At 32.2% G+C, this 16,094-nt stretch overlaps 1 protein-coding gene across 1 annotated transcript in view; it reads right to left on the minus strand.

Moving 5' to 3' along the window:
* The window catches only part of BCHE (butyrylcholinesterase), a 90,629-nt gene that overhangs the window by 5,364 nt on the left and 69,171 nt on the right, over positions 1-16,094 (minus strand). Inside the window, exon 3 of the mRNA XM_051983123.1 lies at positions 9,426-9,592. Coding sequence (XP_051839083.1) covers positions 9,426-9,592 — 167 coding nt within the window. The remainder of the gene's footprint in view (positions 1-9,425; positions 9,593-16,094) is intronic.

The raw sequence follows: 16,094 nt of genomic DNA on the forward strand, positions 1-16,094 counted from the left end.
TTTTATGCTAGTAATATACAGTGTAGGGAACTCAGAAGCAACAACAAACTCTCAAAAAAACCAAAAACACAAAACACCTTATATAGGAAATAGCTCAAAGGAAAACTAAGGTTTCTGAGCTATATGAATGCATGAAGAGGTGAGTTTATGGAAAATTATTAGGGCAGGAAATGCAATATCACATATAGAAAATGTCAGATGGGCCAGTTATGCTACTGTGGAGTATATTAGGAAAAGTAAGATGGAATCGATCTAGGAAGCTAGGCTTCAGAGAGATAATGAATGTTGATAAACACCAAGAAGTCTGGGATTTAATTCTACAGTGAACCACGGAGCTTCAGAAAGAAGAGAATGACATTGTTTATCCTATGCCTTAAGAATATGAATTAGGCACATATTTTCAGGGGAGATTGAAGAGATGAAACTTAGATGAAGGGAAACCAATTAATAGGCAAGCATAATGGTCCAGATAAGAGATGCTGTGTTTCTTAAACTCCCCACTAAAATCCTATCTCATAGAATTCTTTGCCAAGTCCCCCTTATTTTTCCTTCTTTCTTTAAAAATAAGTTCTATTTATCTGGTATATAGGTCATTTTTACATCTTTTCTTTTTGTTTTGTCCCATGTGATGACAGCATCTTGAGAATAGGGACTATAACTTTTATCTTTTTTGTGTGTATACACACACACACACACACACACACACACATGCACATAACTTGTAATGTGTATATGTACATATTTATAACTCAGTATATATATATATATATATATATGCATATGACTTGTAATATATATGTATATTCACTTGCAAATATATATATTCCTGCAAAATGAATAAACATCTGGCTTACTATTTCACTCTATCTCAGTTATGAATCTCAAGTTTCAAATGTCCTTTAAGTAAAGCTTGTAATTAAATATGTATATACACTTGCAATTCATGTTTGTATTGTAGATCTATGCACACATACATGCATGTTTATGGACATCTGTTCTTTTTGTTTCTGTTTGTCCTTCATTTACAGAAAGGACCATGACATCAGGGAGGTGCTTTAAATGAGGGAGGGCTGTGCAAGATCACTCGCCTCACTTTCTCCTCCTGAGTTGTTTGGATTCAGTGGCCAGATATACATCACGAAGACTGGGCATGGCTCTGGAGGTAGTGGGAGATCTTGACCTTTTAAGTTAAGGTTTTTAGTAGGTCTCAGTTTACTTAAGTATATAGGAGGTAGTGTGGTATATTAGTACCATTAGGACTTAGGATTTAAGTCCTATCTCAGACGCATCTTGATTGTGTGTTCTTGGGTGAGTTATGTAAACTTGGTAATGTATTCAACTTTCTGAGTCTGCAAGTTAATAGGATGATTCTAGACTCTATTGATAGAAGAACTTTTCTTTTCTAGGAATACCAATGGAATCAGAGGTCTAGTACTCATTTATCTATGTATATATGTATCTATGTATGTAGCTATCTGTACTCAAGATGCTCAAGATGTGGATACTAAGGTTTCATTTTTTAAACATTTAGCTAGAAATCTCTACATAAGAGAGAAAGACAGAGACACAGAGGCACAGAGACCTACACAAAGAAAAAGAACAATATACTTAAGCAGGAAACCAAAGTATTAACATTTCAAATAAATACTAGATCATCAAGCACCTACTTAAAATGTGATTGGGAATGAATGAATGAATGCATGGATTAAAATACTTTTTAAAAATCCTCAGGGTATAAGCATTGGAGATATAAATTCCACAATATCCAAAATGAGGCACTTATTATCTTCAAGTAGATTACATTCTAATGGAGGGAAATGACACATTAATAAGAGTAAAGATGGGAATGTTGGTCTGAGGAGTAACACTGATGGTGAAAAATTAAATTATTGTTTAAAGAGGATAAATATTATAAATAAAGATAATTCTGACTTACATTCCTGGTATATTCTTCATAAAGTAATTGATGGTCAGTTATATATAGATGTATCTCTATGACTAGAGCATTTATCTCTCTGAATCTATATCCTAAGCCCTACTCATCCCTTCCAATGAAAGTAAATTCCTTTTGGACCAATATTGTTTTTAGAGGATAGGGAAAAATAATATGATTAACAGTTATTCCATAGTAACTTCTATGTGCCAGGCAATGTCCTGAATTATTTTCCAAAATTATCTGATTTTATCCTTACAATAATTTTTGGAGATAGGCTTTTGTCATCCCATTTTAACAGTTGAAGAAATTGAGATAATGAATTGCTGAAGACTATACAGCTAGTGTTTGAGGTAACATTTGAACTCAGGTTTCCTGACTCCAGACCAACAGCTTGATTCGCTGTACCACCTAGCTGCCTCTAAGTTTGTCTTTGTATCTCAAGCCCTGAGCACGATGCTTTGCTTATGATAAATTCTTAATAATTGCTGATTTGATTATATAGAATGAAATGAAAATGCTTGTGAAAATTTTGGACAATTCTGAATGTTTTCAAAGACCTCCCCCATCAAATTATGGGAAAAGAATAGAATTACTAAATAGAGAAATCTTCCTATTGCATTTGCATGGTCCTGAGATGAGTAGTGGAGAATTTTCTTCAAATAATATTCTTTGGAAAATCTTTTCCATGAATCAGAAATGTCAGAGAGATTATTAGTTTAACTATAATCCAATTATACTTAAATTAGAGTATATTGTTTTGAAGCTGGTATAGTTTAAATGATAAATCACTTTTATATTTAATAAGTATTTATTTTTGCTGAATTTAAAACAAGTATTCAATGTTATTTGAACTGCATAGAAATATTGAAGGGTTGTTATATGACAAACTTTCAAAAGAAGAAATTAGTCTGTACTTTATTAGATAGTTTATTCTTTTAAAGTGGTCAGAAAAATGCATATATTCCTCCAAAATGAATAAACATCTGGCTTACTGTTCCACTTTGACTATCTCACTTGTGAATCTCAAGTTTCAAATGTCCTTTAAGTAAAGCCCGAAATTAAAGCCTTGAAGAGAATAAAATCATTTGCCTCTTTGTCAATGAGAGACAATTTGAGGATCTGGACCATGACTAGTATTATTTAGAGAGAAGGCACCTGGTTATGAATTCCTTTCCTTGACTTGATTATAGTTTAACAATCACAGTTGCTAATGCAATGATGCCTGATTAGCAGTTCAGGCAAGTGTTACATTTCCTCCTGGATGGCTCATATTCAGATGTTTATGAGCTCTAGTGCTTTGAAAGTAGTCATGCCCAAATGTTTTATAAACCCGAGTTCTTCCTTTATCTATAAACCTCCATCAAGAAGCCATTGATCTGTATAATGAATTATGAAGCACTGAAATGCCAGCCAATAAAGAAAGCAAAGGAAGAAAACATACAAGAGGACAATCAGAACTTTCTAAGTTGCAATAAATGAATAGAGACAGAAGGGACTAAGTATTTAAGACTGAATTTATACACTTATATATACATATATATAATGTTATGTTATATTATATCAAAAACAGATACAAGGTATTGTGGAATAGTGAATAAAGAACCAGAAAGACCCAGATTCTAGTCCTACTTCTGAAAGTATAGATGCAAATATGTAATGTATGGTACATGCAAATATACATGGCACCATGCATGTAATCCATATATGCACGACACATGTATGTATCCCATAGATGTATGTCGCTGTGCCATGCCACACATGTATAACACATGCATTTTACAAGTATGTCATGTGTATGTATCTATCAATCAATTCATCTCTCTATCTCTACTATGTTAACCTGAATAAGTTACTTAAATTTTAGGTATTATAAAGCAAAATTCTTAGTTCATATATTGTAGAAAGAGTGACAATCTGCTTTGGAAGAGGAAATTTTGTTTTGTTTTTATTTTTGTCTGATAACACAGAGAAGTACCTCTTAAAATATAGAAGAGGTGTCAAGAAAGTTCAGAAATGTCCTTAATGCTCACAAACTAGATTAAAAAATGAAAATGGGAAATATCTAACAAAATTTAAATAATAAAATCCAATACAACATATAGTTTTCTGAGCTGTTGTGGGGTGGATAGATCATTATCTCAGTTTAGTAGATCTGTTTGTATTTGTGTTTGACAGCATTAATCTATACATAGGGAAAAAGGTATTTAATCTTTTCTTTAGAAGCAGTTTTGAGCAAAGGGTAGAAAAAGTATTTGGTCTTTGCAGACTTTAGGTGGATGGCACAAAAAGAAAGAAAGGAAGGAAGGAAGGAAGGAAGAAAGGAAGAAAGGAAGAAAGGAAGAAAGGAAGAAAGGAAGAAAATCTAAGCTTTACTTGTTTCATAATTTTATCTTGGTCTTTCTGAGATCATTGCAATGGGTTCCCCTTGGATCTTTTCTATTTTTGAGAAGATTTGAGGATAAGGATGGGAAAGAGATAACTGAAATATTTAGAAATGGTTGATTTAATGTCCTTATTTAACTGTTAATGTTAAAAATGTTAACCCACTGGGGATATTTCCCCCATATAGGTATTAGAAGAGATTATGATTTAATCCAATTTACTTAGAAATGTGAATCTCTAGAAGTATTTTTTTTTCCTTTCAAAGACCTCAATAACATACTTGAATAAAATAAAGGAGTACTACTCCAGGCTATTAATTAAACCCTTTGGGGCAAGAGATATCACATGAGTACTGCATATGGGTAACTTATTTTGCATTGGCAAGAATGCAATCAGAGCACAACCTGTGCTGGTCACTGGAACAATTTTGTCAGCATACAGAGTAGGAGGGATTGAAATCATCAAATGAGAGAAGTTTAAAACAATATTGGAAAGATTCACCTTTTTTGAGCTTTCCTCAACCTCCATGATCTGGTCCTATTTACTTATCTTGGTTGCAGTCCTGCCAAGGTCCTCATTTTCTAAGTAAATTAGTTTCAGCACCTAACTCATATGAGTGTAGTAAAGATTCAATGAGATGAGATGAGATGAGATAATATTTGTAAAACACTTTATTCCATACCACTCCTTCCTTTATTATATGTAAAGACATCTGGAGAAATTAAAATTCCAGTTATTTCTCTGATCTTTCTCTTCTGGCCTCTAATAAATATTAAGGTATCAGCTGCTGTGTGCCTTTGGGTTTTCACCATTCCATTGTCTATTATGCACAAAATCTCCATAGAAAAAGCTCCCTAAATATCACTGCTAATTTCTGAATTGGCAAATCCAAGTGTCTTTTCTCAGGCTTCACCTTCACAGCTCTAATAATTCTCTGTTTTTATCTTTAATCTAAATCTCTGCTCACCTCCTCCTTTTCCCTATCTATTTCTTTTGATCTTTACGATATTAGGTTCAAAACTCGTATTCTTGGATGAAGTACTTGACTAGAGACATAGAGCTCCAATCATGGAGACATGGGTTGAAATTTTATCTTCTAAAGTTACTTAGCGGCAAGATTCTAGGAAAGTCACAAAACCATCCTTAACTTCAATTTCTTTATGTGTATGATGCTGATATTTTCTGTGGGATCATGACACTGTGGCACCTGACTCATAGGAGTATAATAAAAATAAGACTAAATTGAAATAACATCTACAAAGCATTTTCCTAGCCATAAAGTTCTATATAAAATACTAGATATATTTGATGATGCTTGCCCACTACCAGGATAGATATCTATTTCTCTATGGAAGAAGATAATAGACATGTAATGAGTACTGCATATCCACTAGCCAGTTGTTCAAATATAAAAGCAAAGGGCAGAAATCAGTTATGAACTGTAGGAAGGAGAGGAAAATAATACATGAGACTACTGGGAGTTTTTCTAAAGGATTCAGATTTATATGTTTGGAATCAGTTTCTCATATTGTGAATCAAGTTCTGTTACTGGAACTTAACCAGTAATCAGGAGTTTGGCAATAAGGACTTGGTAGATCATGATTTTTTAAAATGATTCTGCCAATAAATATGATTGCATCATATAACAAAAAATAATAGAACAATAAATGTGTTAATTTTATTTATTGGGGGATATTTCAACTACTTACAAAAATTATAAACACTTACAGCAGGCAATTTCCACATAATAGTGATTTAATTAATTTTATTTCATTAACATCTCCTTTGAAAATAACACTTCAAAAATTTTGAATGGGTTTGTGAAAATATATATGGAAGTTGATTTAAGAGAAGTTTAAATAACATGAATTTACCTAGTTAAAGCAAATTCTGTCATCCCTTGAAAGTTGCATACATACTATCAAATTTTAAATTGCAGAAATATCTAAGCTGAATGAACAAATCACTTCCTGACTCTAAAGTTTCTTAAACATTGAAAGGAGATTCTATTTCCGAATAGATTGGATAGTTGAGAAAGTTGAGATACATATTACCTTTTAACATTTGGCTTGTAGATCATCTTTCCTTCCTTTGACAGATGTGAATCTCAAAGTATCAGTGTCTATTTACAGCTGACTTAATTATCCAACAGTAGATTTATTTGTTTTTTAGGCTATTGCTGGTGAATGCAAGCTTCTGACTTGCTATTTTACTATGATCAGTCAAACCAGCAACATCTGATTTGAGATGGGGATATTTAGGGCAAACAGATGTCAAATTAGTATTGGTCATTGTATTTATTGCAATCCTTTTCTGGTCCTACTGAATGATCATAGATAAAGATATGGAAAAGACCTGAAATGTCATAGAGTTCAACCCCCTCACCCTATAGGCTCTTAAGAGAACTAAAATTAACTGACCAAGATCAAACATAATAGATATTGAATTCAAGACCCTCTGATTTTCAAGCCCACACTTCTAATCAAACCATCATTAATATAATTAATATGTAAGAGCAATTGATGTCAGGTAGCACAGGACTAGACAGAGTGTTTAAGAGTGAAGTAAGGGATAAGTGCAGAGATAGCAGAAGTCTTGAAGTCATCAGAAAACTTTGAAATTATCTATTTTAGATCAATCATTTTCCTAAAATCTCTCATTTCCTTCCAACTAGAAGTAATAAAAATTTAGAGTTGAAAGGAAAAAAAGTCCATCAAATTCACAAAAACCTTTTACAAAATTCCTAACTGGTCATAGAAGCTCAGGATCACAGGGTTGAAAGGCAGCTCAGAGGCTAAACTGACCTGAAAAAAAACTCTGTGTTTTACATGTAACACATATGCATACAAATATGTTATTAAAATGTTATATTCTTGAAGAAGAGACAGTAACCTACTTATTTATCTATTGTAAATCTGTTGCTTACTCTTCACTATTTGTAACATTTACAGATAAAGGTTAAGATGAAAAATATGGTTCAAATATCTGTATCTCAGATTCTTTTCATAAATTCTGAAGGCATGGCACACATTTGTACTTTTACTTTTTAACCTTTACTACTTTTGTCAAAACTAAGGGATAGAGCTCTTGATAGACTAATATTCTTCTAAATTAGTTGAATTACATTATTTTCCATTTTCTAGTCATACAAAATGAATTGAGAATAATCAGTTTTCATTACATAAAGAAAGGCATGCCTTTACTAAGCATTCATAAAAGATCATTATATATTTAAGAAATGGGAATTTCCTTACTTTATAATTAATTACCTGCTATTATTTGCATTTATTATTTTTGTATTTATTCTGTTTAAACACATACATGTACTGCTCCTTTAGGTTTTCTGCTCCTACTGGATTATAAACTCCTCAGGATTAAAGATTTTTGTTTATTTATTGTATTTGTATTCCCAATCATTAGTACAATGTCTGGAACACTGTAGGTATTTGATAAACTATTTTTTTTATTGATTGATATATGTCTATCTCTATATCTGTCTGGATCTATCATCTATCCATCACTATCTCTCACGTATCTATCTTGTATCTTTGTAATATAAGGGTTGATTCAGTACAAGTGGTTGGTTAGTGATGCAATAAATGTCTGTACATCTCTTGGCAGGTTCAGTGCCTTTCCTCATTGTCATTCACGCCCAGAGGACACACCAGGCAGGCCTGTTCTGCCAAGAGATGCGGCAGCCCGTCTATTGATATCTATTATGTCACAGAACATTTGGTAACATTCAGTACACTTGTATATCAGAGACATTGCCCCACCAGATGGAGTATACAAATATAATTTTCATGAGTAATGCATGATGATTAAAAAGCATATTAAGCAATAGCATGTTATTCTGAAATGTCCACATTTTGCCTGAAACTGACCCAAATTTATTTTTTTTTAATAACCTGCCACATTTGTGAAATCATCCACATAGGCCATGACAATAGATCGTGAGATAAAAAGGATGATGAAGCCAAAGGTTGAAATTGAGGGAGAACATTATTGCAGGAAGAAAACAGATTTCAGAAATATTTTTTATTTCGTGGGAATATTGATGAGAGAAGGTACAAACAGCTGGGTGATTTTAAATCAGATGGTAATATTGATAGAAAACTTAAAATTGTCAAAGAGCAATAAAGCAAAATTTTATTAATTTGATAAAGAGAATAGGGAACTTTTTTTTTTATTAATCATGGACGTGTGCCTTAAAATAACAACAATAAAATCTAACCATCCAACCAACAAAAATGTTATTGTATTAAGCACCATGGCATTGATTTAGTTAATTAAACACCAGATAATTCATATGATAGAATAGAAGTCCTCTACTAATATCTACCTCTAAACTCTCCTTATATCATGAGGTGCTACTCTGCTTCCAAAAACTTTGCCAATAAAGATTAGATATCAATATATCCATGGAATAGGCATGCCATAAAAGAGTCAACCATATAAAATTGGAATTAAATTGAGATTCCATGAGTCTTATCCTCTCATTTTTTTACAAGTATGGTTAACTGATTTGTTCAAGGGTACTTGAGAAGATCCTACAAACTTAAAAGTTTTGAGAACAGGCCTGGTACTATAAAGGATATTTTTTTGCTTTAGAACTAGACTAGGAAGTTGTAGAAAATTCAAAACCAGCTTAGCAGCAATGTGATACATTTCTTTGGACATAGAAACTTTTAAAGACTCATGGAAGGATCAGTACTAGTAGAAGGAAAGCCAACATTAGGAAAGAGATATATATTTGAAGTATTTCTATATATGTTGAAATATTTTATGTATCTATAACAGAAGCTAAATCTGCTTATTCATTTTTATCTTGGGATCAGGGTTTCAGGAAGGGTATATATCAATTCTCAGTAGATTTTTATGGAAGCTGGGTTTGTAAATTGCTGGAAGAACAACGTACTGTGCAATAGGAGAGTCATTAAAATCAACTTTGAAAATATAGTTATGAAATATATAGTAGAATTGAATACTACATAACCCATTGGTTGTTTTAGCAATATATTTCATGAATTGAAAGTAAAATAGTCTGTTAGTAGCAAGAACTTGAATTTAATCTTACAGTTATTAATGACTAAGCATGATTTCTCACCTGACATTTCCAAAACTTTGGGGAAAAATGTTTTCCAGAATCGGCATTGCTGGGCACGCAATTTTGCGTGTATTTTTGGTGATTCAGTGTTCAAGGTAATATATTTTTGTTCTGTGGCATCAAAGATTGGCCATCTACTTCCATTGTTCTGAGTCCCATTTGGATTTCTAAATAATAAAAGAAAGACAGTTGTTTTTAATAAAAGCATACTCTTAACAAAAGAACAAAAGTATTTCTATATTATATTAGAAAAAAAGTTTGAAGGGGGAAATATATTTCTTTAATTCTTTTGTCTACGTTACTCAAAAATAATTTCACAGATGACTTTATTCAATGAAAGTGGTGGATTATCTATGGCACATTAGTAATGCATTCTTAGCTGTCATTAAAGTTGATACAAAATGTCAAATAAAACATCAAGAAGTGTGTAAATATTTGTTTTATTTCTTTTCATCTGCATTTCAGTCATATGCTCTATTTATTACCTATCATCTATCTAACCTCATTTATTCATATAAAATGTTTGATTATCCCTCTCTATCCAATCTTTTATCTCTCCCCCTCCTTTTCCTCTCCATGCAACCTTTTATGTCTCCTCCTCCTCTTCCTCTTCCATCTTTCTTCTTCTTGTACCTCTATATGTGTATTTCACTTAATCAAAACTATTCAGCATCACCTCTCTACCCACACATTATTATCCATTAGCGCAATATTAATTTACCTTGACAATTTGACTTGGACCTTACTTTATAGCTTCATTTCTACTACTTTACAACATTCATTCTGTGTGGCCATTGACTATTCCATGAAGCTTTTCTGTCCTTTTGCTGCTTTTTCTTGCTTCTAGGCCCTTATACAAGATATTTTCCATGCTAAAAAATGAGTTTCTGATTTATTTCAACATTCATCCTTGATTCTTGAAATCCTTCCCTTCTGAAAGGCTCAGATCAACTACTACCTATTCATAAATCTTTTCTTAATTATTTCTCTTACTTCCACCACCTAGTTTCCTACTAAACACTTCATAACATAAATATACATATATTTGAAAATATGAAAATACTTTTAAAAATCAAACCAATAGATGATAGATTTTCTGAGAGGTAAGGGGATTTATTCAGGATCAGATAGTGCGTATCAGAGGTGAGACTTAAATCCAGATCTTTCTGATTTTATGGGGTCAGCACTTAATCTCCTTATAATCTGCTCCCCTTATAATCTGCTCACTGTAGGTCACAGTAAAGTTTAGGTAACCATAGATATGTCATGTGTGTTCTTCACATTATGCATAGAAAATGTGTTTATTTTATTTTATTATTATTTTTTTAATTAGAGCTTTTTATTTACAAAATATGCATGGGTAATTTTTCAGCATTGACCCTTGTAAAACCTGTTCCAACTTTTCCCCTTCTTCCCCCCCACCCTCTCCCTCAGATGGCAGGTAGACCAATACATGTTAAAAATGTTAAAGTATATGTTAAATACAATATATGTATACATATTCATAGTTATTTTGCTGCACAAGAAGAATCGGACTTTGAAATAAAGTGAAATTAACCTGAGAAGGAAATAAAAAATGCAAGTGAATAAAAACAGAGGGATTGGAAATGCTATGTAGTGGTTCACACTCATTTCCCAGAGTTCTTTCACTGGGTGTAGTTGGTTCTATTCATCAATGAATGAAGGAACTGATTTGGTTCATCTCATTGTTGAAGAAAGCATGTCCATCAGAATTGATCATCATATAGTACTGTTATTGAAGTATATAATGATCTACTGGTCCTGCTCATTTAACTCAGCATCAGTTCATGTAACTCTCTCTAGGCCTTTCTGAAATCTTCCTGCTGGTCTTTTCTTACAGAACAATAATATTCCATAACATTCACATACCATAATTTATTCAGCCATTCTCCAATTGATGGCGTCCATTCAATTTCCAGTTTCTAGCCACTACAAAAAGGGCTGCCAGAAACATTTTTGCACATACAGGTCCCTTTCCCTTCTTTAAGATCTCTGGGGTATAAGCCCAGTAGTAACACTGCTGGATCAAAGGATATGCACAGTTTGAAAACTTTTTGAGCATAGCTCCAAATTTATCTCCAGAATGGCTGGATGTGTTCACAATTCTACCAACAATGTATCAATGTCCCAGTTTTTCCACACCCATTCCAACATTCAGCATTATCTTTTCCTGTCATCCTAGCCAATCTGAGAGGTGAGTAGTGGTATCTCAGAGTTGTCTTGATTTACATTTCTCTGATTATAATGACTTGGAACATTTTTTCATATGGCTAGAAATAGTTTCAATTTCTTCATCTGAAAATTGTCTGTTCATATCCTTTGTCCATTTATCAATTGGAGAATGGTTGATTTCTTATAAATTAGAGTCAGTTCTCTATATATTTTGGAAATGAGGCAAAAGCATGCTTTTTATTATATATATATATTTATTATATATGCATATATTAAGAGCTTGCTATGTTCTAGCTTCTGAACTAGTTGGTAGAGAAAAAATATATATTTTTGTCTTCATTTGAATTGCAGTCTTGATAGGTAGATAGAATGATTTACAATATAAAATAATGTGTGTTAGAAGCCAAATAATTTGGATACTCTCTCTATATATATATAATATTTGAAGAGGGCTTGGGTGAAGTAGACTGTAATTCCTTGAGGATAGAGGTTAGTTTTGATTTTGCCAGTATTTAGAGTACTTTGTGATTTGTAGGCATCTAATAAATCTATACCAATTCCATATAGAAAGGAATGCATTTGTTTTATTTGCATATTGAATTAAATTTTAAAAAATCTGACAACAGTTAGAAAGATAGATCACCCAACTATGTCAATGTTGTACCAAAGACCAAAACAACAAAAGGTACTAAGTACCCATATTACCTAAATAAAAGTTATACTAGAGAAGATGCATATATCAGCCAAAAATTAACAAATACCCACTGTTATAGTATATATTATGATAAACACAGATTTCTGGTAAAAAGTAGTTTGACAAAATAAAGACATTGTTAAATTTGGATTCAGAGACAACTAAATTCAGGTTTTGTTTGATATGATGAGATCCTGGGCAAGTCTCTGAATATAAGTTCTCTGAATTTCTGTTCTCTTATTTACAAAAGAGTAAACAATAATAATGCCTCCTTCAAAGGCTTGTCATTAGAATCAAATATGATGTATAAAGCATTATCCAAATAGATGTATACACACTATATATATATATATATATATATATGTATGTATAGAAAAAGAGAGAGAGAGAGAGAGAGAGAGAGAGAGAGAGAGAGAGAGAATGTGTATGTATTTATTTTTGAGCTCTTTTACTATTAGCTATACAGTATCCTTTGCCCTAAATGAGCTTTGCTTCAGAGTTCTTCTTTATGACATTATCCCATCCCTCTCCATCATTTATATTCTTCTAGTGGATTATACACTTATAGAGCAAAGCTGATATATAGGAATATTTATACTATTTTAGAGTGAAGGGCAATTATGAGGTATCTGCTAAGAGTATTTCAGCAAAGAAGAAAATGGAATGAAGAAAACAATAAATTCAAATATTTGGCTCTGGAAGGGATTTAGATATCAATTAGTTGATATCTCAACTAATATCCTCAAGGTTGATGAGGAAGGGTTTAAGTGATTTGTTTTTATGATCACAGAGGTAATATATGTCAGGTCTGGGATTTGAGCCCAGATTTTTTGATTCCACTACTCCTTGGACCACACTAGCCAGTAACTCTCGTCTGACTGTCTCAATACAGAATTTTGTTACCATCCATGAAGATCAGTCAATTTGAGTTTTCACATAATACTCAGTGACCTCATACTTGAAGTGAGGAGATTCAACAGAGAAATAGTCCCTTGAAGGTTTGATTGACTTCTCATTGAGATTAGCTGATTTAGTAGGTATTAATCACTATTCTAAATACAGCATTTCTCAAAAAAAAAAAATACAGCATTTCTAGGAAAGACAGTTTTATTCCAAGAGAGTAACCCCAGGCTCCAGAATATGTTCTGATTACTAGATGAGGTCAGAAGGAAAATTCTTCCTACCTGTCACAGATAACAAAGGTGACCAGGTGAATTATTTCTTCTTGTGTTTTCCTTTTGAAAGACTGAAACCACCAAGTGGGGCTACTGGAAGCTGAGTATTAAGCTGGAAGAACCATGGACTAGATTCACTACAACAATTCTAATGTTCTTAAATTGCCTACTTTCATCCTAATTCACCTCTAATTAACTTATGGCACTACTTTTCCATAGTATTCATTTGTGGTTCCTGATAATGGTAACTTAAAGCAGAGTTGACTTGTGCTTCAGTTCAAGATCAAAGAGCTAATGGTCCTGTCAGTATTCATTTCACAAAGATTGGACTATAAAATAACTCATGGCATTCCAAATTGTGGTCCTAAGATAAGAGAATGCCTCTGCTATACATGCAAATATAGTTTTAAAATAAAAAAAGTGGGCATTGAAAATACAATTAGAGCAATTGAGCATCTTGATTTATTATTTAGAGAAGCCTCCACTGATGAATAGCACACCCAGAAAAAAAATACTTATCAGCATCAATTAAAATGTATTGTTTAATTTAGCCCCTAGACAGGTAATCCTAAGAGCCTGCTTGTATTCTTAAATTTTAATTGATAAATATATCAACATTTGTTGATATAGTTTATTTTCCTGAATCATTTACTGTTCTTGTTACATGAGGAGACTTCAGAAGAATAATTTTTGAAATAGTCTGTTTTGACCACTGAGTTCGATTTTCAACTCCATGGGATTCTAAAAAACCTAGAAGTAGGACATTCAAATGTTTTTTTTTAAAACAGTCCTGAAATCATTTAAGTTACAGACAATCTAAAGGTAATATCACCAAGATATCTGTGTTTTAGAAAATCACTCACTCATAGCAGTTTTGCCATCACACATTTTTGTAAAATGAAGAATTTTTTTTTCTTATATTGAAAGTGAGAATCATCATGACGGTTAAAAAATAGGGGCTTTCTATTTAAACATCAGATCTGGGTTGTTGTCAGAGATTGGGAATACGGTCACCAAATTTTGATTCTGACACAAAAGTTCCTAGCATTGAGTACTGGAATTATAATCTTTCTTAGAGGATCACATGATTTCTTGGCCAGGCTTAAAACATTTAATTTGCCTCAATATGACAGAGAAAGGATGTAGGCAAGTTTGAAGCCACAATCAGGCTAAAATCATTTCATGTTAATTGATTTTACTTGTTTGAATTTTAGTTCTTTATTATGTAATATAGAATAATTCCACTTACATTCTTTAATTTTGTTTGATTTCTATAAAATTTAAACTGGGCAATGGAGTGCTGCATGCTAAGCTTTAGTGTCCTTTCTTAATAAATCAAGTCAATTCATTATTTTTTAAGCACCTACTATGTGTACTCACTGTGTTTAGTACTAAGGATGCAAACAAAGGGAAATTTATATAGAAAAATAATAACTGTAATACACAAACACACATGTGAACACAAACACATATATAATTTTTGTTGTAATCATGCTGTACCATATTGTTATTGTAAAGTAGAAGTCTTTATTTTTTTTAAGTGGAGTAAAACCTATCATTCAAGACAAAAGACAATGGTGAAGTTCATACTTCCAAATAGTCATTTCCCAGTTTTTGTTAGAAAGTTGGTTCTCTCTGTGTAAAAATATTTGTATCAGCCCTTTTTCTAGTGGCAAATATCTGAAAACTGAGTGGATGCTCACCAGTTGGAGAATGGCTGAATTAGTGATGGTGTATGAATGTTATGGAATATTATTGTTGTATAGAAACAATCAGCAGGATGATTTTAGAAAAGCTTGGAGAGACTTAAATGAATTGTTGGTAAGTGAAGTGAGCAGAACTAAGAGAACATTATACACAGCAACAAGATTATTTAATGATCAACTGTGATTAATATGGCTTTTTTCAACAATGCAGTGATTCAGGCTAACTCCAATAGACTTGTGATGGAGAAAGCCATCTTCATCCAGAAAGAAGACTTTGAGAACTAAATATGGATCACAACATACTGTTTTATATTTTTTTTTGTTGTTTGCTTGCTTTCGGTTTTCTTTCTCATTTTCTTTTCTTTTTATCTGATTTTTCTTGTGAAATATTGTAGAATCATGGAGATTTATGCAAAAATTACACATGTTTAATATATATATATAGGATTACTTTCTGTTTAAGGGGGGGTGGGAGGAAAGGAGGAGGAAAATTTATAACAAGATTTTGAAAGGGTGACTGTGCATATATTTTAAAAATAAAAAAGTTTAAAAAAAGTTCTGAGTGCTGGGACTCTCATCAGAAAATGTTTTTACCTTAATTTTGTTAAACGTGCCATTGAGAATTTTTAATATGTTTCTTGTCAAAAACTTCTCCATTTTAATAACAATTTTTTACAGTTAAATGCTAAGGAATATTATGACTTTTCTAATGGAGGACTCATTTTCTCTGACAAAAAAATAAACGTGATATGCATATATGTTATATGTGTATATAATAGGCATACATATATAATATACATTTAGAGAGAGGATAATTAACACATGCACACATAATACAAAGGAAGTATGGCATAATAGATAGAGACCTGGCCTTGGAATGAGGAAAACTTGATTTCATTAC

The sequence above is a fragment of the Antechinus flavipes genome, chromosome 3 (genome assembly GCF_016432865.1).
Source record: "Antechinus flavipes isolate AdamAnt ecotype Samford, QLD, Australia chromosome 3, AdamAnt_v2, whole genome shotgun sequence".
Classification (NCBI taxonomy): Eukaryota; Metazoa; Chordata; class Mammalia; order Dasyuromorphia; family Dasyuridae; genus Antechinus; species Antechinus flavipes.